Below are 25456 nucleotides of genomic sequence, written 5' to 3'. Positions count from 1 at the left end.
AAACTTATTATTAACTATTAAACCCATAATGATTAAATGTCCTAAACTACAAAAATGCAATATACCTATTCGTTAAATAACATGTCTAGTGCTTCATAATTGATTTTCTTAGAAAATGCTCTTTGTTGCATCATCTCTTTCGCACTTTCGGCAGGAGTATTGGCAAGTCCATCACTGGTGCTATCCTTGGGACGATATTTTCGTCGCTTGCGAGGTTGTTTCACAATTCCTTTCTTCAAATCTTCCTGAATTTTCAAATTCTTTGCTTCTTCTTCAGCTAGATATTCCTTGTTTAATTCCATCCAAACTTGAGTCTTCGTTTCTACTTCCTCTTTATCGAGAAGTATTTCTTGTATCTCGTCATCATCTACATCGCCTAAAACAATCTCGTCTTCGCTCAACTTGACATTTACCTGGGAAGAAAGCTTTTTGAAATCCTCCTGTCTGAGAGTTTCAGAAACCTCTTTTCGAATAGTTTGAGATTCCTCTAACAGTTTAGATTGCTGTTCCTGAGAACCTACCTTGACGTTTTGTGATAATTCTTCGGATTTCATTACAGGCGAAGATTCCCGTGGTTGTATGTTCGGAGGGTCTGTTTTCTCTATTTGGGACGGTGATTCTTTTATAGGAGGAGAGGACGATACTGCATCAAAAGGGTTGACATAGGTCTTTTGATTTTTCGCAAAACTTGGAGGATCTGATTGACCCTCAAGCCAAATACTGCGAAAGTCAGCGATTGATAAATCACCACTTTCGGTAATACGAAATTCGTCAAGACGTTTCTGGATGGTGATATCTGCAACTTTAACCACGTGTACAATCTCACGAACACTTCTTCTAAAGTTGTTCATACGGGCAGCGATTAAAAGACAGGCACCGCAAATACCAGCAGGGCGGCGACCGATCTGCATCCAATCTCGATTCATACGTGCAACAAGGCGAATTGCGTCGTTGGCAACACGAGACGTTTCTGGACCAAATTCTAAAAGAGCAGCAAATCGACTAATATACAAGGAAGGATCTAACAGGGGTAGTGTAATTTCTAAGGTGCGGCATAACTTCAAAAAGGTGGAGCCAAGTTTAAAGACATTGATTTGCAGCATATCGGAAAAGTCAATAAGCATATGTGATGTTTTCGAATAACGGCAAACGATGTACAGGCACGAAGCTACAACGTACTGCGACCGACGGCCTTTAATGAAATTATTGTTAATCGCAAGAGTAAAGTAACGAACGGCAGCCTCAACATGTCGCTCGTTCAATTTTAATGCGATTGCTAAAGCTGAGATACGGCGGCGTCCATTTGCAATGGTCATTTCCCTGGATTCCAAGGAGCTTTGATTTCGAAATGGACCTCCCATAGGTCTAGCATGTGTTTGATCATGACTGACGAGAGAGCCTTGCACTACGGCTGCACCACTTGAGGCTTCACCAAATGTCACTTCTGATACAATTGCATTTTGTTCAACCACAACACCACACTCTAAACTATAGTTATCCATTGTTAGTCTTTCTTCACAGTATATTTCAAAAAATTCATTCATTTCCTTACCAGTATGTATTTCCTGATGCTACATCAGATTCAAAAGCTGTTGATCCACAGCTTGGACATCCCATTTCGAATTACTAGAGGCATGCGAAACCCATGGATGTCGAGGCAAATGCCTGAGTGTTTTGCCCATAGTTTGAAATACAAGTCCCCCACATAATTATACATGTGGGGGACTTGTGTAAACAAACAAAGCCTATAAAAAGCAAATATAAAATAAAATAACATAGATATATAGAAATGCAGGATGTAAATATTAGCCAGAAATAATGTTCTTAGTATAATTCTTAATCTTTGGCATAAACTGTAGTCATTGAACGGTGTCTATGACAGACATGTACAAAGTAAAATACTTTTGAGTCTGGTTTTAACCATGGAACAAATCGTTAGAGAGCACAATAAATTAAATAAAACATTAAAATAGAAAGAAAAAAGGAATCACCGCTGAAAGTGATCTTTCTATGCTAGTAGTCTATGAGCGTAAACAAAGACGAGTGTAAATTCGTTTACTTGGCTAATTGCAAAAAAAATGAGTTTTCAATATTCGTTATTACAATGTTCTTTTGAAAACCATTTATTTCAAAAATATCTTTGTTTCTTTCTTCGACTTTGAATACTTTGTTCATGATGTATTGTGAACCAACATTCTTTTAGGCGTAAATGGTCGTAGGCGGTTTAGCTTGTATTTATTGGAAAAAATAATTTAAAAACGAATAAAATATAAATTTATGATTTTCTTAATACAAACGGTCTCGTCAGTTTTTACAATGACCCTCAACTTTCCCCTTTACCTCTTTCGTTGAACTCCTTCATTTTACGTCCATCATATTCTAGGTAAAATAGTAAAGAATTGGATTCATTAATAGGTTACAGAATATGAATTCTTCTTTTTCTCAGAAACTTTTTCGGACCTTTGGGCAAAAACGATTTTACTACAGGCCTTGGATAAGGATAGAAAATGTTCGACCGACGCCCTTGTGGAAACCACTTACATTTGCAGTTGGAACAGGATCAGCTACCTTTTATGTAGCGCAATACTTGGATAAACAAAAAAAGCCTAGCGCCTGGAATTCTCGAAGCCTTATTGATCGCAGGTCGAACCGAAGTGTCATTTATTCGATTATAGGTATAAATGTGGGTATATTCGCTTTATGGAGAATCCCTGCATTTCACAGAGCCCTTGAAAAATACGCTGTAATGAATCCCACTTTTGTAAACTTACCCTCTATTATTGTATCCGCATTCAGCCATCAATCTGGTTGGCATTTACTTTTCAATATGATGGCCTTTTATTCTTTTGCTCCAGCGATCCTTGATGTATTTGGAAAAAATCAGTTTTTAGCGTTCTATACTTCATCCATATTGTTCTCTAACCTAGCTTCATTGCTCCATAACCGTCTGCGCTATGGTGTCAAGGCCCATCCAGGATCCCTGGGTGCTAGTGGAGCCATATATGCCATTGCTGCTGCTACAGCGTATTTTTTCCCAAACGCATCCGTCTCCATCATTTTCCTACCCTTTATTCCCATCAAAATTGGGGTAGCACTATTGGGTCTAATGGCTTTTGACACGTGGGGTCTTGTTTCTAAACGATTTGCCCAGTACACCTTTTTCGATCATGCAGCTCATTTGGGAGGAGGTGTTTTTGGCTGGCTGTACGCAAAGTATGGTTACTCTGCTTACAATCGCTCGGTCCACCCTCGCCCACCCCCTTCCTCTAAACCTTCCTTTTCTAAAGTTATATCCTTTTAAAGAAGTATTGGAAGACTAGTTATTTACATACATCTTCAGTTATGGTTTGGAAAACCCGTACAGGATGTATTTTAAAAGTCGAAACCAAATTTTTAGCATAGCTATCGAATTTATTTATTTATTTACTTACATTATCCACGCTAAGTGACACAAATTGTATATTAATGATGTAGAGCGTTTATCGTTAGGCGAATGAAGCAGTCACAAGACCAACCCGACAGTTTTACAAGTGAAACAGATTTTCGGTTTCAAACGTCAACAACACCAAAAAAAAAATTTGAAAATGTCGAAGGTATCGGGAGCCAATGTTCGTACCAACATAGAAGGTATTTTGAAAGGTTCCGAACAAAAGAGGCGCCATTTCACTGAGACCGTAGAACTTCAAATTGGTTTGAAGAACTACGACCCTCAACGTGATAAGCGTTTCTCTGGTACTATCAAGTTGCCCAATGTTCCCCGTCCTAACATGGCTCTTTGCATTCTTGGTGATGCCCACGATTTGGACCGTGCTAAGCATGGAGGTGTTGATGCTATGTCCGTCGACGATTTGAAAAAGCTTAACAAGAACAAGAAGCTTGTTAAGAAGTTGGCTAAGAAGTACGATGCTTTCGTTGCTTCCGAAGTCCTCATCAAGCAAATCCCTCGTTTGTTAGGTCCTGGTTTATCTAAAGGTAAGTGGTGTAAAGCTAACGGTTGATGAGAAGCTAAGGGTCGGGCTTTATACTCGTCTTGTGCTTTCTCATTGCTTACGTTCTCCTTGTAAAACTTGTAGCATCAAATGTTCGGATGGAACTACAAACCACAGTGCTTGTGGTTTGTGTACTGTTTGTGAAACATAATGTAGACTCGAGGGCTATAGAATCTTCCTTTGGAAAACTGTAGATTAAAAAAGGAAGGTTCTCCCTTAGTAGTAGAGTTTGAAAGGAGCGTAGGAAACCGCAGGCCCCACCTTTCAATGATTACATTGACAAGGAAGAGTTTTTACTAACTCGATGGCTATAGCCGGTAAATTCCCTACTCCCGTTTCTCACAATGATGATTTGTATGGAAAGATTATTGAAGTTAAGTCTACCATCAAATTTCAACTGAAGAAGGTCCTTTGTTTGGGTGTTGCTGTTGGACATGTCGAAATGACTGAAGATCAATTGATTGCCAATATTATGCTTTCCATTAACTTCTTGGTTTCTTTGCTTAAGAAAGGCTGGCAAAACATTGGTTCCTTGGTTATTAAGTCTACGATGGGTAAACCCTACCGTTTGTATTAAACTACAATCTTTTTGAAATTGGTTTGGAACTCTTTCACGGCAGTGTCATGGATATGAAGGCGCTGAATAATGTATTTATAGGAAACCTGCTAGTTTGCTGATGTTTTTTTGTACTACTATTAGAGTAATAATCTATTTCGTTAGCGTAACCAAGCTCTACTGGCAAATAATCTTCCTGGTATGTTGAGGAATTGTAATTAGCATAGGAGAACGTGTTTTTGGATGGTTGATTTCGAGCTGTATTTCATCGCAAGTTTTGCTTTTTGACTTTTCCAATAATTACTATATTACGTGTTCCAACGCGTACTTTCGAGGGCTGCTAAAACGAGAGCTATTTTCTCATAGACAAGTATTACCTCTACTCTTCCTCCCAGTACCTCTGATCTTCTGCTGCATTATAATTGATTTTGCTGGTATATCTTTGAAAACATTCCATTTTACGTTTTTGAAGATAATCATTTCTAGGAAGCACTTCAATCTTTCTTTTACATCGTATCGCATACGTTGTGTTTCCTGAAGAAAATTTTCCTTTCCCTCGCACCTTCTTTTTGTGCTTATTCCCTTTCTCTTCGCTGTTGAGACACGAATTCTCTAGTTGTTTTTGATTTTTTTGTTTGTCTAAACTAATCCTAAAGAAATGTCAAAAAACGCGTTTTCTTCCGTGGCTGATTCAGTCACTTCTTTTTTCCAGTCTTTGACAACAGCCAACAGACATGCTGATCCTGCATTTAACCCCAGTCGACGTGACAAAAATTCAAGACTTCCTACTCCCTTACAGTCCATTGCTACTTCTGGGTATTCTGGCGTTAATGCTAGTCAAACTGGACTCTTGAGCGACAGCAGGAGTACTTCTACTCAAAACCTCTCGAATACGAATTCCCAAGCTCCCACAAAAGTTCCTTACGTTCCGGGAAGTCGTTCCAATGAACTTGCCAACAATGCAATGGAAATCCAAATGCAAGAAATAAACCCTAACGGAACTGCTAACTTGCCTGCTCCCGTTTCTGAGTCTTGGAGACGCGTTGACCGATGGGCTGAAGAAAACTATTATGAGCTGTACTGCCAATTATGTCCAGGCGCTACCGCCGCTGATGTTGACAGCCTTGAGTATGAACTGGAGTGCACTTTACCTCGTGACGTTCGAGAAAGTATGTATATCCACGATGGCCAAGATCGTGGTGGTCATCTCACCGGAATCTTATTCGGTGTTACATTATTGGATATTGAGGAAATTGAAGAGGAATCTGAGCTTTGGCGTCGTGTTGCTCAGTCTTACGCTGAAGCCACTATAGCTGGAAAGATCGACCAAGCCGTCGCTTCCCGTCAATCTTCTTTTCCACCTGGTGCTGTTCAATGCGTTTATGCTCATCCTGGCTGGATTCCACTCGCCAAGGATTTTGTCGGTAATAACATTGCTGTAGACCTTGCTCCAGGTCCCGCTGGGCATTGGGGACAAGTGATTCTCTTCGGTCGTGACCAAGATACTAAATATGTCATTGCCCGTTCTTGGGCCGACTTCTTAGCCATTGTGGCTTACGATATGGAGAACGGAAAATGGGTGGTAGATGAGGAAGATAACTCCTTGCGTCTTATCTACGGTCCTCCCCGTGAACAATGGTCCTATCTCGATATTCTAAAGTATAGAGCCCGTAAGGCCGAAAAGAGAAAACATAAGAAACAAGAGTCCAAGAATACCTCTGTTACTCCAAAGGACCAAGGAAGTTCTAATGACCAAGACTTGAGCTCTTCAACTGCCGTTTTGGAAAGTGGTTTGGAAGACGTTCCACTTTATGGTTATTCGAAAGATGATGACCATTTGGTGAAGAAAGAAGCCGAGGAGGAAGATCTTGGCTTAATGGATGCGCCTCAGAATAGCAAACCATCAAATTTGGCTTCTGAGGATAAGGAAAAGACCAAAGCACAAGTCTTCGAAGATGCCAAAGAAGAATCTTCACCCAAAATTGTCGAAAACGAAAAAAATGAATCTCCTTCGGAAGCAAAGCAAAATGGTTCCGACGAATCTCAGAAGGAAACCGCTTTAAATGGGGAGGAACAAGAAGCCTTTAATGAACATAAAAAAGATTAAAGCAAAAACTGTTAACGATTACATGTACGTTTATTCTTGATTTTTGCATGTTTTCACTATTGTTATAATGACCCTTGCTTGAACTTTCAAAAGACCATCATTCAGTCTATCTATCTATTTTGATGTACGCTTTCGACTATAAATTTGAAAGCTATCCTTTTATACCAATACTCTTTTGTTTGAATTTTCTTTCTTTTATATTTGACTAATGACTGCAATTTATTTTTCTATGTTGCAAATATTAACTTTTATTCTCAACTCTTATTTGAACTCTCCGGGTATTGTTAAACTACTTTTGTAGTCTTATTTTCGTAACTTCCCATAAAACTAAATTCATCACAAACTGATTCAATTCGTAACAGAAGTGTTTGTGACAAACCGACGCACTCTATAAAGTATACGTATGTCCAAGGATTTTGACAAGAGGGACGTGTGACCAAGTTCGTAAAAGCTGAGTTTTCTTGAAGAAGCATTTGAAAAATATAATTAAGCTTTTTTGTGTGAGAGACTGTGAACTGCAAAAATGTCTTTTTTTCTCTTGTACATTCGGGCGCAATCGGAATTGTGTTGGAAACACGAGAAGTTAATAAAAGAAATCTGGTGCAGTTATTTTGATCATCTTCAACGTCCTTCACCAACACTTTGTAGTTGTATGCATCTGCACAGAACTGGCTAGAAATTGCTAGCGTAGAGCCCGTTTGATCATTAGATGCGATTTCTGCTGCGTGACTTGTCGAATTAACTGGCACAGCAGTTACACCAGGTAGGTTGTCCTTAATCCATTTTGTACATTGCCCGAAAGCCTGAGGATGACTCAAAAGTCTATTAGCATTGTTTAGAGAATGGCCAACAATACAGTGATGAACGGGTACCAGTATCTCGTCCAAAACTACTATGTCTTTATTATATTTTAAGAGATCATAAGCAGGAATTACAGAACCATTCGTGGAGTTTTCAATAGGTAGAAGCCCCAAATTTACTTGGTGTGATTCAATTGCCTCTACCACAGCTGTATTTGGGAATGTTAGTACACTGTTTCATCCTCTAAAGGCATACCTGCTAGCGTCGGCAATGAAATGTGAATGGCATCGGGTTTTGCTAAAAGTGCTGCCTTTTAACTAGTTAATAGACATGACCTTGTATCAGACGCGCCCATAGCTAACACTCACTTTATTGCTAAACGTTCCTTTGGGTCCCAAAAATCCAACTTTAACAGAGTTCATACTAAAAAGAGTATATATACGGTCGAAATATTAATTTCCTATTTTAATAAAGCAGCAAGCTCAAATATTATATATACCCGGATATAAGTAATAAACAAGACACTTGAAGATATGCAATACAATATTGATAAATTTTAAAATATTAAAAAATTAGTTTGCAATCAAAAAATGAGTTCAATTATCCTAAATCAATGACATTAGTAAATACAGGCGTGTACTGCTCTGAGTTGATATTGAAATGGACTTGACCTAATCTTTGCTACTTGAAATTTTTCAAACAGTTCCAACTCATTTATTAATTAATAGAGAGGTTAGATTTTTACTAGATACATAGTTTGCTCAGTCTTTGTTTAGCCAAAATTCATAACTATAAATGGTAACCGAAGCAATATGTAAACTATAGTTTAGACGTGCATACGAAGAAGCTTACATTACTAACAACGAGGATACAATCTAAAAAAATACATCCTTTATTCATTACCAACAAATCCATGTGAAACCAAAAGAAACCCAAAAAAAGACAGAAGCGTAACTGTTCCGTCTTACAAACTACAAAAACTTTGATGGATTAACCGACATAATAACCAAAATCCAATAGTAAAGCCCAAGTAATTCGAACGTTATAATTAAAAGTGAAGTCGCTGTCTCTTGCTAGTATTATGCCCAATCTCTTCGATGGAATGGCGGCGTCGGCTTAATTTGTCCATGTTGAGAATATGGTGGCATGGAGAAATTGGAAGGCGATTCCGCTGGACTGCCCGTTCTAGGCATCTGAAATTGAGGTGGCATACCCGGCCTGGCATATTCTCTATGCTGAGGAAAAGGAGTAACATTAGGTAAAGGAAGACCATAGTTGGGGAGCGGACCCGAAGGGGGTGGTACCATAAAACCAGGATGGACGGGATAAAAGTTGTACGGAGCACTCGCTGGAGCTGGCATGTGATGAGGAAGGGAAGATAGAGGAGGAGGAGCCGGCGTTTGTGGAGCATACATTGAGCTTGCTCTTGGCATTGGCCGATGAGGAGCTTCGACTTCGGCCATGGAAGGCTGAGAAGTCGGTTTTGTCTTTCTCTTCTTTTTACGTTTGTTCTGTTTAGCAACAACCTCAGCTTCATCATCTGAAAACTCTTGTTCGGAAGGATTGATTTCCTCATCGTATACGTTGCTAGCATCACTTCCTTTGATATACTTTAAAGGTTCTGGGTCAAGTCGATTTGCCATGGTAGGAACATAAAACACCTTTTTGCCGACGAAAGGATTGATAGATGCACATTCCTCCTCATTAGTAAACCTTACAACATAAAAAGGAGAAGAAACAGGACCAAAAGTTTCATGGATAAATCCAACAATTGTCTTATCCTCAAAACAGAGAACGGTTTTTTCATCGAAGATAAGTTCCTCATTTTGGACATCACTTTGGACAACAAGTTCTTTCTTTAGAACCTGTAAAACCTGTCCCAAAGGTTCTATAAGAGAATCAGGTCCAAGCTCGATTGTCGGGCGCTCGTACACTTCCTCAGGCATTTCATGTATAGTTTTAGGCGGAGTAGCTTCGGATTCCTGCTCCAATTCTAGCTTTTCAGTCTCCTGAACTTCAGATAAGCTAGAAGTGCTATTAGAATCTGAATCTGAATCAGACTCTGAATCAGACTCTGAAGACTCTGAAGACTCGGCATCTGATCGGGAATTAACCGGTTTTTCTTTTTCTTCTTCTTCAATTTTCTCTTCCTGCACTGTATTCCCTTCAGACGGCTGGCCAGAAACAATGAAATTTTCCGCTGTGTTGAGTGAATCATCAACGTAAACCGGCTTTGTAGATGAAGGGACAACACAAGCCGTTGGATTTGCGAGTGCCATATCTAAAACGTCCATAGAAGATTTTGTATGATTCGTTACTTGCTTTTCTGGTTCTCCTACCTTTAGACCTGAACCTTCTTGGCTTTGTTGTTCGGTAGAAGCATCTTTAGCAGCCATATTGGGTGTAACAGCTTCCTCTCTTTTATCAATTTCATTTGAATTTAATGTTACAGAGTCATCCTCTGTAGGGGGTCGGCTGCTTTCTGGAGGCGATATATTTGCCTGGTTTTGTAAATTCTCAATCATGGATGGCGCCTCCGAAACGTTTTCCTGCTTAGGAGGTTCTTCATTGTATATTAAAGAAAGCCCAGGGATTTTGCATGGCTGTTCTTGGTCCATCGGACGCCTTTGTGTACTACCTTTTTGCGATGTTTGCAAAGGGTAAAGAGAATATATGCCGAGCAGACAATGGAGATCAGATATATTTTATAAATCACACTTGGCAACAATAAAGAGCTAAAGAAAAGAGGACAGTTGCATTTATTATAAGATTACAAAATTGTTTAACCACGCTATAGCAGTAACAGCCAGTGCTTGCAATCGATGCTATGTAGTGTACAAAGGTGTGTTCCGAGAATTAGTTAGAATCGAGATGTTTCAAGCTTTTGTGTCTAAAAGCACTACGGGAAAGCCATTCGTTGGTCCTTACTCTATCTTCTATTCAGTGACCATACTGAGCTCAATAAGCAACAATCATGGAAACGAATTGAACTTACGAAAACAAAAAGCATATTTGAATTTGTGAGCTGGTTAGTATTCTTTTGATGGACCTCATGTTTTTGATGGTTTTATAAGGTCTTCAATCATTCATCAGACAATTTTTGTGCTACGAGTAAAAAGAATTCATTAAATCTGTCACGAAACATCAAGATAGCGTGAAAGGGTGATGCTTCCGAAAACAAAATTTACTTCATCAAAGATTGGAAGAAAGTACCAATCTTATCATAGCCCTCATAGAAACACTTTCTGTTGTTGTCGTTCGAAAGGTCAGCAACAGTAGCCATAAAACCATGATGCATGTCATGATAAGTGTGGAAAGCAGATTGCTTATGAGCAGGATTCTTCTTGAATTCTTCTTCCCAAGCACTTATGACATTGGCATCTTCATCCTTAGAAGCCAAGAAGAGAACAGGTACATGAACATTATTGGCATCAGCGGGATCAGGGAATGAAGGGTGAGGACAAGCGATACCAACGAATTCTGAAGTGTTGGGATAGGTAACTACAAGCTTGGCACCCCAGCAAAGGCCATAGGCACCAATTTGGACATCGTTACCATGAATGCTCTTGATAGTATTCAAAACCTTTTCCAATCTGGAGAAGTGAAGATGAGCTGGGAGACGGTTCGAGATAAAATCGTTGCGAAGCTTTTTAATCTCGGGAGTGTTTACAGAAAAAGCGTTTGTAGGTAAATAAGAACCGTCAAGGAAGTCTGGCAAGTAAACAGTGAAGCCAGATTGGGCTAACTTATCGGCACCAATCTTAATTTGCTCTGAAAGACCATAAACGTCCAGCACACCGACAATGACCTTTTTATTTGAAGGGCAACCAACGACATAGGTGTTTGCTCCTCCAAAATCGACTTCTTTGCCTTGAAACTTGTACGATCCGCTAGCAGCGACGGGACCAAGGTTGGTAGGACAGCAGGAAGTCATTGTGTAGTTTTTTTACGTGAAAATTCCAAAACTTAGCAAATGCGGTAATGGTGGTGTTTAGGTCATCCTGGGTCCTGGTAAATATAGGAAAAGGACAATGTTCTGTCAGGTAACATTCTCAAGAATCCGAGGAGACTCTCCGCGGAGACCACCTCGCAAATGATTATGTGGAAAGACGATGGATTATTTTATCTCATGGAAGAAAATGAAACTTTTTTTTTTTTTTTTTTATTTTTTTCTTCATAAAAAGTTCGTTGTGTGAAATTTTTTTTCGAAGATTTGTTGCTCAGACAATTTAGTATACATCTTATAGAGGTTTTGAACGTTACACATCCATGCTATCGAGGTTTGAATATAAGGAAAATAGACATTTCCAGCAATAAGAAATAACCAGAAATCAATACAGATAGTTTTAATTTCTTGGATTCTGTCTACATAAAACAACAGGAATTTGGTTCTCCATAGGTACGCATTAAGAGCAATTGAATGCGATGCATTGATAAACAAACGTGTTGGCATTGGAAAAGGAAGGTAGGGAATCAAATGAAAGCCTGGAGCTTCTTTTCTTTTCCAAGGATTCCGATCGGCTTTGATCTGTTTCATTTGTTTTGACTTCAAAAACGTGCAATCGCAACTGTATGTTGGAGGATATTTGACTTGTTGACTGGTACTGAGCATCAATATAACAAGACATTATGTCAAACTGTTTATCGTGATTAGTTTTCTGCAATCTATCCGACAAGCATATGGAGCCTTCAATCGCTCCGGGTGCGTAAGCCTGTGTGAGAAGAATGCTTGCAAGAAATCCTTCCGTTTCGCAATATCTTTTGTAAATGAGAATGGTTGAGTATCATCCTTTCGGCGCTTTTCACTCTGCACCCATCCATACATCTTGGCTCTCTGTCTTTCTGATTCTGTTCTCTTGTATGTTTGCGTCAAGAGGTTTCTCCAAGGAGCAGTACTTTTAGGAATTTGGTAGAATACCAATTCCCATCCAATCTTTTCATTTTCATTATCACTTTTCGTTTCTGTTTTTTGTCAAAAAGAGATCCTTTTTCCTTCTGGCTCTTTTGGATTCACTGGGGTTCGCCGTCATCGTGCTGGTCACAAAGTAGATGATAGAAACTATAGAAAGTTTTTTCTTCAAGATATAATTACCGATACCATTCTACTTCGAATTTCAACAAATATATTTTCCTTCTTTTACATACACAGTGAATTCACCTTATTCCTCGATATAGCAAAATTTGGATATAAGAATCCACAACGACCAACTTTTCACAATATCGAGGTAATTGTCCTTACTACTCCTCACATCCTTTGGTTACTGAGACGATCCACAGAAACTTACCAACAGCAAACCTTTTGGGAGCAAGACATTCGTTTGTTTGTCTCTTTTTTTCAGTTTTTTCATTTATAGAAATATGATGCGAATTCAACAAGTCCGGGCTATGCTTGGAAAGACCTCATCGACAAAATGCATCGGAAATGCCCTCATGAAGCGCTATTCTTCGTCAAGCTCTGGCGTGAAAGAAATGACCGTCCGTGACGCTTTGAACAGCGCTATGGAAGAGGAAATGAGACGTGATGAGCGCGTTTTCTTAATGGGTGAAGAAGTTGGTCAATACAATGGTGCTTACAAAGTTTCTCGTGGGTTGCTTGATAAGTTTGGTCCCAAACGTGTCATTGATACTCCCATTACCGAAATGGGTTTCACCGGTTTGTCTACCGGTGCTGCCTTTGCAGGCTTGCGTCCCATTTGTGAATTCATGACTTTCAATTTTTCCATGCAAGCTATTGACCATATTGTCAACTCTGCTGCTAGAACCAATTACATGTCTGGTGGTAAACAGGCTTGTCCCATTGTTTTCCGTGGTCCTAATGGTCCTGCTGCTGCCGTAGCTGCTCAACATTCTCAACATTTTGGTCCTTGGTACGGTTCTATCCCCGGCCTCAAGGTTATCTCTCCTTATACTGCCGAAGACGCTCGTGGTATGTTAAAGGCTGCCATTCGTGATCCCAACCCTGTTGTGGTTCTTGAAAACGAACTTCTTTACGGAAAGAGCTTCCCTATTTCCGAAGAAGCTTTGAGCGAGGACTTCCTTATTCCCTTCGGTCTTGCTAAGGTTGAACGCCCTGGTAAAGACATTACTATCGTCGGTGAATCCCTCTCTGTCACAACCGCCCTTGAAGCCGCCGACATCTTGAAGGAGAAGCACGGTGTTGAGGCCGAAGTCATCAACTTGCGTAGTATTCGCCCTATTGATATGGACACAATTGTTGAAAGTGCCAAGAAGACCAACCGTGTCGTTACCATTGACCAGGCCTACAGCCAACATGGTCTTGGTAGCGAAATCGCTGCTCAGCTTATGGAATCCTCAGCCTTTGATTATTTGGATTCTCCTGTTGAACGTGTGGCTATGGCTGACGTTCCTATGCCTTACAGTACTTTTATTGAAGCTGCAACTCTCCCCAACGCAGACGTTCTTGTTGCCGCCGCTGAAAAATCTCTATATATTAAGAATTAAATAATGTAGCGTTCTTTTATCCCTTCTGGTTATCGTGTGGTTACGTCCTAACCCGTTCTTGGTTTTCATTAGCTATATTGTACAACTCTTCATCACGTTAGGAAGATAAAGAAAATTCTTTTGAATGATTTTACAACTACTTGCTGTTTTTTCAATGCTTAATATGTTGATTTCTTTTTTTAAGCCTAGATATCTCCTCGTGGCTGTTGCGGTTGCAATAATTTGGGAATTTGTGGGTGCTTCCTTTTCATTCCTTTACCCCTTCCCTTTTTTCCCTACTTTATAATTTATATATAGTTAATAAAATTTGGTAGTATGCCTGATAGGTTTTACTGCTTTATTTTATGATCCTCTTTCGTAACTCGTCTCTTATATTTTAGTTGATGCAATAGAAAAGGTATATGTTTATACTTTTTTTTTTTTTTTTTCTTTTTTTTTTGTTATTCGTTTTTATTATCAGAAAGACCTGCTTGAATTCACGTAATGGTATGCTCTTCCTTCAATTCATGCCCATAATTATTCATCTTCCTTAAACCCTCTATTCTGATGTCCTGGTCATTAAACATTTTTGATTAATAATACCCATCCAATTTACTTAAAATTAAAACCTGACGTTGTAATTTCTTTTACTATCCGACAATAAGCTTCCAAAAGGCAGTTTTCGAAGAGTGTTGTCGTCTTACTCCCATCCCTTCTCTTTCTAGCGTTCGGTATAGCTAAGCACACATTTTGTTGCATTTTTTACTTTTTTATTTATAAGAAAATGATAAAAAGAGAAATTCTCGAGGAAATAAAGCAGGTCTCTGCAAAGATTTTCCAGACGAATTATAAATCTAATAACTCTCGGACAGGACATAAATTTCTTCAAAGAAAATTACAAGGTCCTCGTCTGGCAAGTTACTATCCTTCGAAGGTTCCCGTTTCGAAAATGAGAGAGATCATTGGGTTGCCTATACCAAACAGTCAACATACCTTGAGAATGGAGATACTTGAAGAGTAAGTTTAATTTCAAAAAAATCCTGATTGAAAACTAATAATATGTAGAAAAGTACGTAAAGGAAAAGGACCCGTTAAGCGTGGAAGCAAATAGTCCTGTCTCCTACTCAGTCTCTTGTCGATTCGAGAAAAATAGCATGCCATTCTTTCTCCTCTAAAATATCAAGCTACTTTTATCAATGATTTAATTTTCCTCATTTAATGGTCTTTGTATAAAGTCAAATGTATTACCCAACATTAATGAAAATATGCATAGCTTATATTTTACCCAGGTGTTCCATGTATGTAAGCGTAAATGCTCAAGGTATCATAAGTTCGTATCATCAAATATCTATTATTAAGAGCCCTACTTAATTTCGAAGAATAGATTCCATAACTTTTTTACCGAGATCCGTGGATGCGGAAGCATTGCATATTGAATATTGTACAGTTGCTCAGCTGGGATGGGCGGAATAGGACAACCAACCAATAAACTGATTAAAGTTGTTTGCGAAAGGTAATGTGAAATGAGTCGTCTTGCTAATTTTCGATAATGGTCAAACATAGACCCAAAAGACATGGGCTTTGATTCACAGAAAAGGTATAAAGTAGCCATGGTGTTCTCTTTTGAAGATTCAGAGTTTACAATCTCTAAATTCAGTCCACTGGGAATTCTGTATGGATCTTTAATTCGAAGCATTGTGACAAACAAGGGAAAGTGATTTAAAAAAGCAAGTATCGTTTCAAATATCGCCAAACATGTCATGACTGTAATGCGAGTTACAGCAAACGCAATGTAAAAAACGTAAATTGTAGGTAAGAAAAAAATTAGTACTGTAAACAAAATTGTCCCCAAAAGCAGTTGATCTAAGTCATACTCGTAAGAATCAATTCTATTTCGTAAGACATTTCTTTTTTTTCCTCGAAATAGTTGTAGTAAACTGTATATGATCCTTAATTGCCAGTTATATAAACGTGCAGCGGCCAAGTAAAGGACATACAAATGAATAGTCATGATGGTCAAAAAATCAGACATCAAAGCTATCATCAAACTGGCACCACAGAAACCAGAAAATGCAATTGTCCGAACGAACCATGGTATATACTGCCTGAAAGACAACAGTACTGTATACCAAACGTCAATAATCCATACGGACAACTTCACAATAAATTTACATATGTCGTTATTCAGTTTTAACCCGGCAGGTGTGTCTATTAGCCAGGTTACCATAACTCGGACGTCTTCTATTGCAAATTTGAACAGAACCTTGTCGAGCAAATTAACAACTAAAGGAAGATTTTCCAAGATAAAAGAACACATGGTAATCCCGAAGATTATATCATTAGCGACAAGCCATAGATTATTATACAGACGTATATACTCTTTATAATCCTTCATAATAACATGCTTGCTTTTTCGAAGCATCCAAAGTTTCATGTACTGCACAGGCCAAAAACATGCTTGCTGGAGACGCAAATCCACCTGCCTTGCAGAAACGAATATATCCCTCATATTTGGAAATGCGGGATGTATACGGTAATTAATAACGTGTAAAATAAACTCATTTAAAACTCTCAAAAACATTATAAAAATTAAGACAATAGGGTGAAGAAGGTTTAAAAAGCATAAGAAATAACGTTTTGAACTTTTGATTAGCATACTATTTTTCCGGTTTGGATACTCCCGCAATAATACATGGACTTCAAAAGACTGGTTTAAAAGCTCAACCAAGTCACTGCGAAGACTTCTGTACCAAGTATTTTCAGGACGACGGGGGAAGTGTAAGTCCAATTTGTGTAGTAGGTTTTGTAAGTGCTGATCTTTTTTATATTCAAGACTTGAATGATCAAAGACAGAATCCTTTAATAACAAAAGGGAGAGAGGTTCAAGAGACAAAAACTGCATTCTCTTGGGTTGAGGAGGGACGTAGTAGATCACATGTAAATTTAGGGACAAATCGGAATCATTAACTCTGTATATTTGAGGGTGAGAAAATTGAGTTCGTAAACGGATATTAAGCCAATTATCCTGGTGTTTATGCTCATAAGAACTGTAGGGTAAATTCAGTGTTCCGAAAATTCCCAGACTTTCAACTTCATAAAAAGAAGATTGCTTGGTTTGCAGAAAATCATCAAACCGAGATGGATTTTTGACAATGGTCACGACTACAAGATCAAATGGTGAGTAAGACCAACCCACCAAATATCCAGAGTCTACGTGCTGAATTTGGTTTTTTGGCCAATATACACGCAAAACTGGATTACACCGAGTGGAAGAAACGGATATGGGAGTATGTATCCTCGACATTATGAACTAATGGATAACCTTATTTAACAAACTAAGAGTTACACGTTTCTTTCGTTTTGCAGATTCCAGATAATAAAGGCAGATAGTTGCGAAAAAGATTCCTTGCTTATACTTGCTCTTCCTTAAGACTTAACTTAAAAGCTTCCTCGTCTCAGTAACTGTTCTCTGGCTGATATACCACCGCTAGCCAAAGAAGGATTCCGTGCTTCAAACTCTGCAATTCTATTCAGAGGAATCCAAAAGAAAATCCCAATAAAGCTGAATATCGAAACGTAAAAGATGAGTCTTGTGGGATGGCTATCCAATGTTAATATGTACTTTAAGCAGTTATACAATTCCCCAATTAAAGCTAATCGTGCTGTAATAAATCCAAACAAAAATATAATAACATATATAAAAACACGACGCATATCTAGAGCATTGTACTTTAAGACAACGCTTTCGTTTTTGGTTTTTGAACTTCGTGAATTGCAGTAGAGAGTCTAACAAACTCCTTTAAAAGCTTTCTAACGTTAGTTTCTACAAAAAAATATGTTCCCACTGCTTTAGAAAAGTATGGTTCTACTTTTCATCGACAAACAGATTGTTTACAAATGTTTACTGAAAGGTTACGTCTCTTCAAGGTCCATAGACCATCCAACATAATGAAGTCTAACGGGTCATCTAAGTAACATAAGGAACTTCACTATAATATGTAATGTTCATCAACTCACTCACTCACGAATTTCTTGGGGTGTTCAGAAGGAATAGGATAACTCCTCTATCATTCCACATAAATACAGGGCCTGTTTGTGTAAGCAAATAATTGAACATAAGCATTGTTTATTTGCAAATGATATTTTTAAATATTCTATTTGATCACGATAAAAAGTTCTAAAGTTGTACGACTTGAATGCGCGCTGTGTTTGAAGAAATATTGAATCGCATTTCAATAGATATCTACATGGTTAACTCAACTTGAAATTGATTGATGGAGTGTTTTGCTGATCTACTAAGTAAAAATGAGAGCGTTCAGGTTACGGCGGCCGAGAATTTAAAGGACTTTGTGCATAGTTCCACAAAAGAACTTTCAGGAGAATCACTGGCTCGGTTTAATAACGAAATTAATCGAAGGATTTTTGAACTTATACACAGTCATGATATTCATGAGCGATTTGGTGGTATCCTTGCAATTGGGAAACTAATTGAATTTGAAAGCGATGGAGATATCACAAACTTGTCGCGGTATGCAAACTATTTGCGTATGACGCTTCCAAGTACGGATTTTCGCTCCATGGAACTTTCCGCAAAAGTATTTGGGCAGCTCGCTGCTTTAGGTGGCACATTGGCAGCCGAACTTGTCGAATTCGAAGTCCAACGTGCATTTGAATGGCTTCAAGGGGATCGACAAGAACAGAAACGGATGGCGTCTGTATTAATTCTAAAGTCTTTGGCTCAAAACTCACCAACTTTAGTATATTTGTATATTAGTGAAATTTTCCAAAATCTATGGATAACCCTTCGTGATCCCAAACCTTTAATCCGGGAAACCGCTGCAGATGCTTTAGGAGCTTGTCTGGATGTTGTCTGCCAGCGTGAGGCCAAAGTCCAATTACAGTGTTTCAGCAAAGTACTATTGCAAGCCGAATTTGGACTGCGGCAATCCAGTGTGGAATATTTACATGGAAGTTTGCTCGCCTATAAAGAACTTTTTGAAAAATCCGGTTCTTTTATCCGTGAACACTATGTTGCATTCTGCGATTTGGTTCTCCGCTTACGCGAACACCGCGATGGAACTATACGCCGTTCAATTTTACTGCTACTATCTACGTTGGCAGAGTATAATCCCGGTAAATTTCAACTGAAATATTTAGATCCTTTCATGGTTTATCTGCTATCCCAAATCCGAAAAGACAAAGAGAAACCGCTCGCTTTTGAAGCCATTGGAAGAATCGCAATGGCTGTCAATGAAGCTATGATCCCGTATTTACAGAGCATTCTTTTAGTGATTCGTGATACTTTGACTACTAAAGTAAGGGATAGACAGCAACAAGAAAAGCCTGTTTTTATATGTATAGGTATGCTTGCTGCCGCTGTAAAATTGGAATTATTGGAAGATTCGCGTAGTCTTTTAGGTCTCATATTTTCCTGTGAGTTAAGCTTACACTTGCGGCAAGCACTTGTTAAGATGGCCGAGAACATTCCTCCTTTGCTTGCTCCTGTTCAAGAACGTTTATTAAATATGGTTAGTCAGATTCTTACTGGAAAAAATTTTGAGATTCGAAATAACGACACCTATACCCCTAGCTTTACAAATCTTTACTCAGCTAGAGAAACCAATCAGCATTGCAAAAACGTAGAGCCTATCATTTTAGCTTTGGAAACGCTAGGTACCTTCAATTTCACAGGATACTCGCTGATCAGCTTCATACAAGAGTCGGTTTTATCCTATCTCGATAATGACAATCCCGAAGTTCGTATTGCCGCCGCCAGAACTTGCTGCCAGGTTTTCGCTAGAGATCCTGTGTGTCGTAAAACTACCCCTTTAGCTATTGAGTCTGTTGCTGAGGTACTCGAAAAGCTTCTTACTTTAGGAATAGCAGATTCGGACCCCCGAATTAGAGAAACTGTGCTCTCATTGTTAGATGAGCGATTCGATCGTCATCTGGCTCACCCTGATAACATTCGTTGCCTTTTCATAGCTTTAAATGACGAGGTGTTTTCTATCCGTGAGATTGCCATTGTTATCATTGGTCGACTCGCGTTATACAATCCGGCTCATGTCATGCCTTCTTTGCGGAAAACAATTATACAATTGCTTTCCGACTTAGAATATTCGGGGAACAGTCGTCAAAAAGAAGAGAGTGCTCAGTTATTAAAACTACTCGTTTCCAAAGCTCGAATGCTCATTAAGCCTTACATCGAATCTATCATGCATGTTATTTTACCGAAAGGTTCTGATCCTAGTCCGGGAGTATCTTCTGCCATCATTGCTGCTCTAGGTGAATTAGCAAGTGTAGAAGGAGACGACATTCCTACAGACGTTCGGTCTTCTTTTATGAAGCTTATTTTATTTAGTCTTCAAGATCAAAGCTCAACTTTAAAACGGTTGGCATCTTTAAAATGTTTAAGACAACTCTGCGGCGCTTCTGGTTACGTTATTCAGCCATACATGGATTATCCCTTTTTATTAAACATATTGATTGAAATATTACAATCGGAGCAACCAACACCTATTAAAAGAGAAGTTTTAAGGACCTTGGGTGTTTTAGGTGCCCTTGATCCTTATACTTATTTGGCTACCGAGCAGTTTTCTGATAAATTACAGAAAAGTCAGTCGACACATCAAAGTGTTTTCTCTAATTTGCCATGCACTCAATATGACTCTTTAGAGAACTATGCCATGGTTGCTGTTGTAACCTTGGTTCAGATTCTCAAAGACAGCTCATTAGCAATGCACCATACGTCGGTCGTCCAAGCAGTAATGCATATATGCTCTCAACTAAAGTTTAAATCCGTTGCCTTCCTTCCTCAGTTAGTTCCTACATTCTTGCAGTTAATGACGAACTTGTCTCCTTCATCTGTAGAATTATATTTTCAGCAACTCACAAATTTGACTTCTATTGTGGGGCCGAAAATAAAGGATTATATATCTGAAATCTTTAATCTATCAAAAGTCTTTTGGAATACATCTCCATCACTTTTACTTGTAATAATAGATTTGATTGATTCAATCGCCGTCGCATTGGGAGATGAATTTAAGTTCTATTTACCACAAATCCTGTCTCATATGTTGAAATCCTTCTCTTCGGACACATCACCAACTAGAGTGATTTCCTACAAATTTTTACAGTCATTTGTTATTTTTGGATCTAATATTGAAGAATACATGCACCTGGTGCTGCCCGTTATCATCAGAAGTTTTGAACGTGACTCAGTTCCATTGCAATTTCGAAAAAGTGCATTAAAGTGTATTTCTCAACTCTTGCAACTAGTTAATTTTTCCGACCATGCCTCTCGTATCATTCATCCTTTAGTGCGCATGCTAACGAAGTCAAACAGTGAACTAAAAATCGTCATAATGGATACGCTGTGTGCTGTGGTTTCCCAATTAGGTTACGACTATGCAGTATTTATTCCTATGATTAACAAGGTTCTTGTGCATCACAAGATAACTCATCCGACTTATGATCTTCTTGTCTCAAAATTACTTAAAGGTGAGTCCCTACCAAAGGATTTAATTGCGAATGAATTTCAACAAATATCTTCTTTAAAGTTTGAATTGGAGGATCCGCCTCTGACCAAATTACCCGTAGATCAGTCTTCATTAAAAGCTTCATGGGAAGCGTCACAGAAACTCACTCGAGACGATTGGCAAGATTGGATACGGAGACTCAGCGTCGAACTATTGAAGGAATCACCCTCTTCAGCTCTGAGGGCTTGTTCTAGTTTGGCTGGCATTTACCACCCACTCTCCCGCGATTTATTTAACGTTAGTTTTCTTTCTTGTTGGGACGAGTTAGGTGCCAGTAATAAAAAAAGTTTAGTAAAGTCAGTTGAGACGGCGTTAAATGCACCGAACATATCAGTTGAAATTTCTCAAATTTTACTTAATCTTGCGGAATATATGGAAAGAGAGGATCATGCTCTGCCAATATCTATTGAAGCATTAAGTGCACATGCTTCAAAAGCTAATGTATATGCCAAAGCTTTACACTATACTGAATTGCAGTTTATGGAAGAAACAAAAGAGGATGTCAGTATTGGCACCATTGAATCGCTAATTACGATAAATAATCATCTTCAACAATCTGATGCAGCTGTTGGCATGTTGCAGTATGCAAAACAACATAAACAATTCAACCTTAAGGAAACTTGGTATGAAAAATTACAAAGATGGGATGATGCGTTAGCAGCCTACGAGACACGGGAAGCTGAAGGTGAGCACTCTTTCGAAATTAGTTTCGGAAAACTCCGATGCTATTTTGCTTTGGGTGACTGGGATCATCTGTCTCATTTGGCCCAGGAAACGTGGGTTGTGTCTGAACAAGAACATCGTGAAGCTATTGCTCCGCTTGCAGCAGCTGCTGCGTGGGGTCTTGGTCAATGGGGTTTAATCAGTGAATATGTCAGTGCCATGGATAGAGAACCTCAAGAGAAGGAGTTTTTTTCTGCTATCCATGCCGTACATCGGTGTCAGTATGAAAAAGCTTATTTACATATTGAGAGACATCGGGATATACTTGTCAATGACCTTTCTTCTATAATTAGAGGAAGCTACAATCGTGCTTATGGTATAATGGTGAAGTCTCAGATGCTATCGGAACTGGAAGAAATAATCGATTATAAGAAAAATGAGTCATTTGAGGGGAATTTAGATTCCTTGAAGAAAACCTGGAAAAAAAGGCTTCGGGGGTGTCAGAAAAATGTTGACGTTTGGCATAATACTCTACGTTTTAGAGCTCTTGTGTTTTCTCCTACACACTCGCCAGAAATGTGGATTGAATTGGCTAATTTATGTCGCAGATCTGACCGACTAAAATTGGCCGGTAAATGCTTGAACTACCTAATGGGCCGTGATCCCTCGAAACCGTACCCAATGGATTCTCTCAAATCAATAAATCCCCACGTTGTATATACCTATTTAAAGTTTTTGTGGGCAAATAACAACAAAGAGGTTGCTGTGGCAAGCTTAGAAGAATTTACGAGTTTTTTATATTCAAGAAATAAAACTAATCGAGCAATGCCGTTTATGGATTCAGGTGAATTGTCAAATGATTATGAAGTCAGTGATGAACAATCATTTCTTGCGAGATGCTTTCATAAACAGGGAAAGTGGAAAAAAGTGTTACAGCGTTCTATGTTAAAGGAAAGTGTAACTGAAATTCTGAGTTCTTACTATAATGCGACTATATGTGACAAAAACTGGTATAAGGCTTGGCATTCTTGGGCACTTGTGAATTTTGAAGTCGTTGGGTATTATGAGCAATCTGATGCAGGCATTGGGAGAGAAATGTATCCACAATATATTGTTCCTGCGATTAGAGGGTTCTTTAAGTCATCTGCTTTAAGTCCTAAAAATTCTTTACAGGATATATTACGATTATTAAACTTATGGTTCAAATTTGGCGAACACAAAGGTGTTGCTGCTGCGATCACAGAAGGTTTTTCCAACGTGCCTATGGATACGTGGTTAGAGGTAATTCCTCAATTAATTGCTCGGATTCACACATCCAGCACGTCGGTTCGTTCTTCGGTTCATCAGCTGCTGTCTGATATCGGACGTGTTCACCCTCAGGCATTAGTTTACTCTTTAACGGTGTCTTCCAAGTCTACTAATATTCAGCAAAAGCAATCTGCTAAATCTATTATGGATAGTATGCTTTCGCATAGTGATGTTTTGGTACGCCAAGCCCTTTTAGTCAGTCACGAATTGATCCGAGTTGCTATTTTATGGCATGAGCTATGGTATGAGGGATTAGAGGAGGCTTCTCAGGCGTACTTTACAGACCATAATACGTCTTTGATGATTGAAATCATTACACCTCTTCATGAGATATTAGAAAAGGGACCTTCCACTTTGTCGGAAGTCTCCTTTGCCCAGTCATTTGGATACGACCTCCGTAGAGCCAAAAACTGCTGGAAGAAGTATTTGAAGAGTGATGATTCAACAGAGCTGAATCAGTCATGGGACATATATTATCAAGTTTTTAGACGTATCCAAAGACAGCTGCCCAAAATCAAGCATTTAGAATTGCAGTATGTATCTCCGAAGCTTTTGGATGCTTCCGATTTGGAGTTAGCTGTACCAGGAACGTATGGGCATAACAAGCCTGTAATAAAAATTGCTCATTTCCATCGTAAATTTGAGGTTATCTCATCGAAGCAGAGACCCCGACGGTTTACCATTCGCGGTAGTGACGGAAAAGATTATCAATATGCTTTAAAAGGACATGAGGATTTGAGGCAAGATGAACGAGTTATGCAGTTATTTGGACTGTGTAATACTTTATTAACGACGGACTCAGAGACTTTCAAGAGACGACTTAGTATAGAAAGGTATCCCGTCATACCTTTGTCTCCAAATTCAGGTTTGCTTGGTTGGGTGCCTCATAGTGACACTTTGCACTCGTTGATTCGCGATTTCCGTGCTAAGCGGCATCTCATGTTGAACCATGAGCATCGCATGATGCTACAAATGGCGCCGGCTTATGATAGCTTAACCCTTTTGCAAAAGCTAGAAGTTTTTGAGTTTGTTCTGGCAAATACAGATGGTCATGACTTATATCATTTACTTTGGCTCAGAAGCCCCAACTCAGAAGCATGGTTAGATCGAAGGATCAGTTTCACCCAAAGTCTAGCTTTGATGTCAATGGTGGGCTATATATTAGGACTCGGCGATAGACACCCTTCGAACCTAATGATGGATAGATACACAGGTAAAATTATTCACATTGATTTCGCCGACTGTTTTGAAGTTGCTATGCATAGAGATAAGTTCCCCGAGCACATACCCTTTAGACTCACTCGTATGCTTATCAACGCCATGGAGGTAAGTGGTATTCAGGGGACCTACACAATTACATGCGAGCATGTTTTGAGAGTTTTAAGATCCAACACGGAATCTTTAATGGCAGTTTTGGAAGCGTTTGTTTATGATCCTTTAATTAACTGGAGACTGATGACGAAGGGTTCGTTTGGAGTTACGACAACGCTTAAAGCAGGCTCAAGCAGTGTGGAAGAGAAGAGCCGTTCTTTTGTTCATCGAATCCGGCACTTGGACTATATCAATGAGGATAAAAATAATGAATCCGAAAACTTGAATGAAAGATCTATCCAAGTTTTAAAACGGGTATCCAATAAGCTGACCGGAAAAGACTTTCATTTAACAGAAGAACTGCCTGTCAAAACACAAGTAGAAAGACTAATCCAGCAAGCGACAGCACCAGAAAATCTTTGCCGTTGCTACGTGGGCTGGTGCAGTTTCTGGTAACTCCGTTTTGTTTTGTTTTTTTTTTCTAAATCAGATTATGTGCGTCTGTACTATTTATTACTTATGCAGTGTTTCTTATTTCCGCTGCCCTAATACTTTTTCAATTTTACGTGGTTTTATAATGTCAAGTAACGATAGCTAAGTGGATCAAAAGATTGTTTTTAACTTAATAGAATGAAATTCCAAAGATACGTCGTGTGGAGTTGAGTAGATAGTTTTGTTGGTCTAAGGACTTCAATCCTAGTATAGTCTTTCATGATTATAGTAGCAACGAATTTTTCTTCGT

The 25456-nt window shown here is 38.8% G+C and overlaps 11 protein-coding genes across 11 annotated transcripts; 6 read left to right on the top strand and 5 right to left on the bottom strand.

Moving 5' to 3' along the window:
* Nucleotides 1-65: 65 nt before the first annotated feature.
* Nucleotides 66-1617, bottom strand: brf1 (transcription factor TFIIIB complex subunit Brf1; the record flags this gene model as incomplete). Its single annotated transcript, XM_056179876.1, has 2 exons — nucleotides 66-1488; nucleotides 1553-1617. The coding sequence occupies 2 exons, from the start codon at nucleotides 1615-1617 to the stop codon at nucleotides 66-68; spliced, it is 1488 nt and encodes a 495-aa protein (XP_056037248.1).
* An 808-nt stretch (nucleotides 1618-2425) lies between these two features.
* On the top strand, nucleotides 2426-3301 carry rbd1 (mitochondrial rhomboid protease; the record flags this gene model as incomplete). The annotated part of the gene is made up of 1 exon (XM_056179875.1): nucleotides 2426-3301. The coding sequence occupies one exon, from the start codon at nucleotides 2426-2428 to the stop codon at nucleotides 3299-3301; it is 876 nt and encodes a 291-aa protein (XP_056037247.1).
* Nucleotides 3302-3584: 283 nt separating this feature from the next.
* Nucleotides 3585-4566, top strand: rpl102 (60S ribosomal protein L10a; the record flags this gene model as incomplete). The annotated part of the gene is made up of 2 exons (XM_056179874.1): nucleotides 3585-3972; nucleotides 4304-4566. The coding sequence occupies 2 exons, from the start codon at nucleotides 3585-3587 to the stop codon at nucleotides 4564-4566; spliced, it is 651 nt and encodes a 216-aa protein (XP_056037250.1).
* Nucleotides 4567-5203: 637 nt separating this feature from the next.
* smi1 (beta-glucan synthase adaptor protein Smi1) lies at nucleotides 5204-6652 on the top strand (the record flags this gene model as incomplete). Its single annotated transcript, XM_056179873.1, has 1 exon — nucleotides 5204-6652. The coding sequence occupies one exon, from the start codon at nucleotides 5204-5206 to the stop codon at nucleotides 6650-6652; it is 1449 nt and encodes a 482-aa protein (XP_056037249.1).
* Nucleotides 6653-6936: 284 nt separating this feature from the next.
* Nucleotides 6937-7875, bottom strand: pha2 (phrenate dehydratase; the record flags this gene model as incomplete). Its single annotated transcript, XM_056179872.1, has 3 exons — nucleotides 6937-7661; nucleotides 7709-7763; nucleotides 7822-7875. The coding sequence occupies 3 exons, from the start codon at nucleotides 7873-7875 to the stop codon at nucleotides 6937-6939; spliced, it is 834 nt and encodes a 277-aa protein (XP_056035437.1).
* A 657-nt stretch (nucleotides 7876-8532) lies between these two features.
* naf1 (snoRNP assembly factor Naf1) lies at nucleotides 8533-10071 on the bottom strand (the record flags this gene model as incomplete). Its single annotated transcript, XM_056179871.1, has 1 exon — nucleotides 8533-10071. One exon carries the CDS (start codon nucleotides 10069-10071, stop codon nucleotides 8533-8535), a length of 1539 nt encoding a protein of 512 aa, XP_056035439.1.
* A 566-nt stretch (nucleotides 10072-10637) lies between these two features.
* SOMG_01077 (dienelactone hydrolase family) lies at nucleotides 10638-11387 on the bottom strand (the record flags this gene model as incomplete). The annotated part of the gene is made up of 1 exon (XM_056179870.1): nucleotides 10638-11387. One exon carries the CDS (start codon nucleotides 11385-11387, stop codon nucleotides 10638-10640), a length of 750 nt encoding a protein of 249 aa, XP_056035414.1.
* Nucleotides 11388-12811: 1424 nt separating this feature from the next.
* pdb1 (pyruvate dehydrogenase e1 component beta subunit Pdb1) lies at nucleotides 12812-13915 on the top strand (the record flags this gene model as incomplete). Its single annotated transcript, XM_056179869.1, has 1 exon — nucleotides 12812-13915. One exon carries the CDS (start codon nucleotides 12812-12814, stop codon nucleotides 13913-13915), a length of 1104 nt encoding a protein of 367 aa, XP_056035415.1.
* A 763-nt stretch (nucleotides 13916-14678) lies between these two features.
* rsm27 (mitochondrial ribosomal protein subunit S33) lies at nucleotides 14679-15005 on the top strand (the record flags this gene model as incomplete). Its single annotated transcript, XM_056179868.1, has 2 exons — nucleotides 14679-14911; nucleotides 14960-15005. 2 exons carry the CDS (start codon nucleotides 14679-14681, stop codon nucleotides 15003-15005), a joined length of 279 nt encoding a protein of 92 aa, XP_056034870.1.
* Nucleotides 15006-15257: 252 nt separating this feature from the next.
* gpi1 (pig-Q) lies at nucleotides 15258-17198 on the bottom strand (the record flags this gene model as incomplete). The annotated part of the gene is made up of 1 exon (XM_056179867.1): nucleotides 15258-17198. The coding sequence occupies one exon, from the start codon at nucleotides 17196-17198 to the stop codon at nucleotides 15258-15260; it is 1941 nt and encodes a 646-aa protein (XP_056034871.1).
* Nucleotides 17199-18168: 970 nt separating this feature from the next.
* Nucleotides 18169-25170, top strand: tor1 (TORC2 serine/threonine protein kinase Tor1; the record flags this gene model as incomplete). The annotated part of the gene is made up of 1 exon (XM_056179866.1): nucleotides 18169-25170. One exon carries the CDS (start codon nucleotides 18169-18171, stop codon nucleotides 25168-25170), a length of 7002 nt encoding a protein of 2333 aa, XP_056034872.1.
* Between the last annotated feature and the right edge of the window lie 286 nt (nucleotides 25171-25456).

Source organism: Schizosaccharomyces osmophilus, chromosome 1 (assembly GCF_027921745.1).
Source record: "Schizosaccharomyces osmophilus chromosome 1, complete sequence".
Lineage (NCBI taxonomy): Eukaryota > Fungi > Ascomycota > Schizosaccharomycetes > Schizosaccharomycetales > Schizosaccharomycetaceae > Schizosaccharomyces > Schizosaccharomyces osmophilus.
This window is presented reverse-complemented; position numbering and strand designations above follow the sequence as displayed.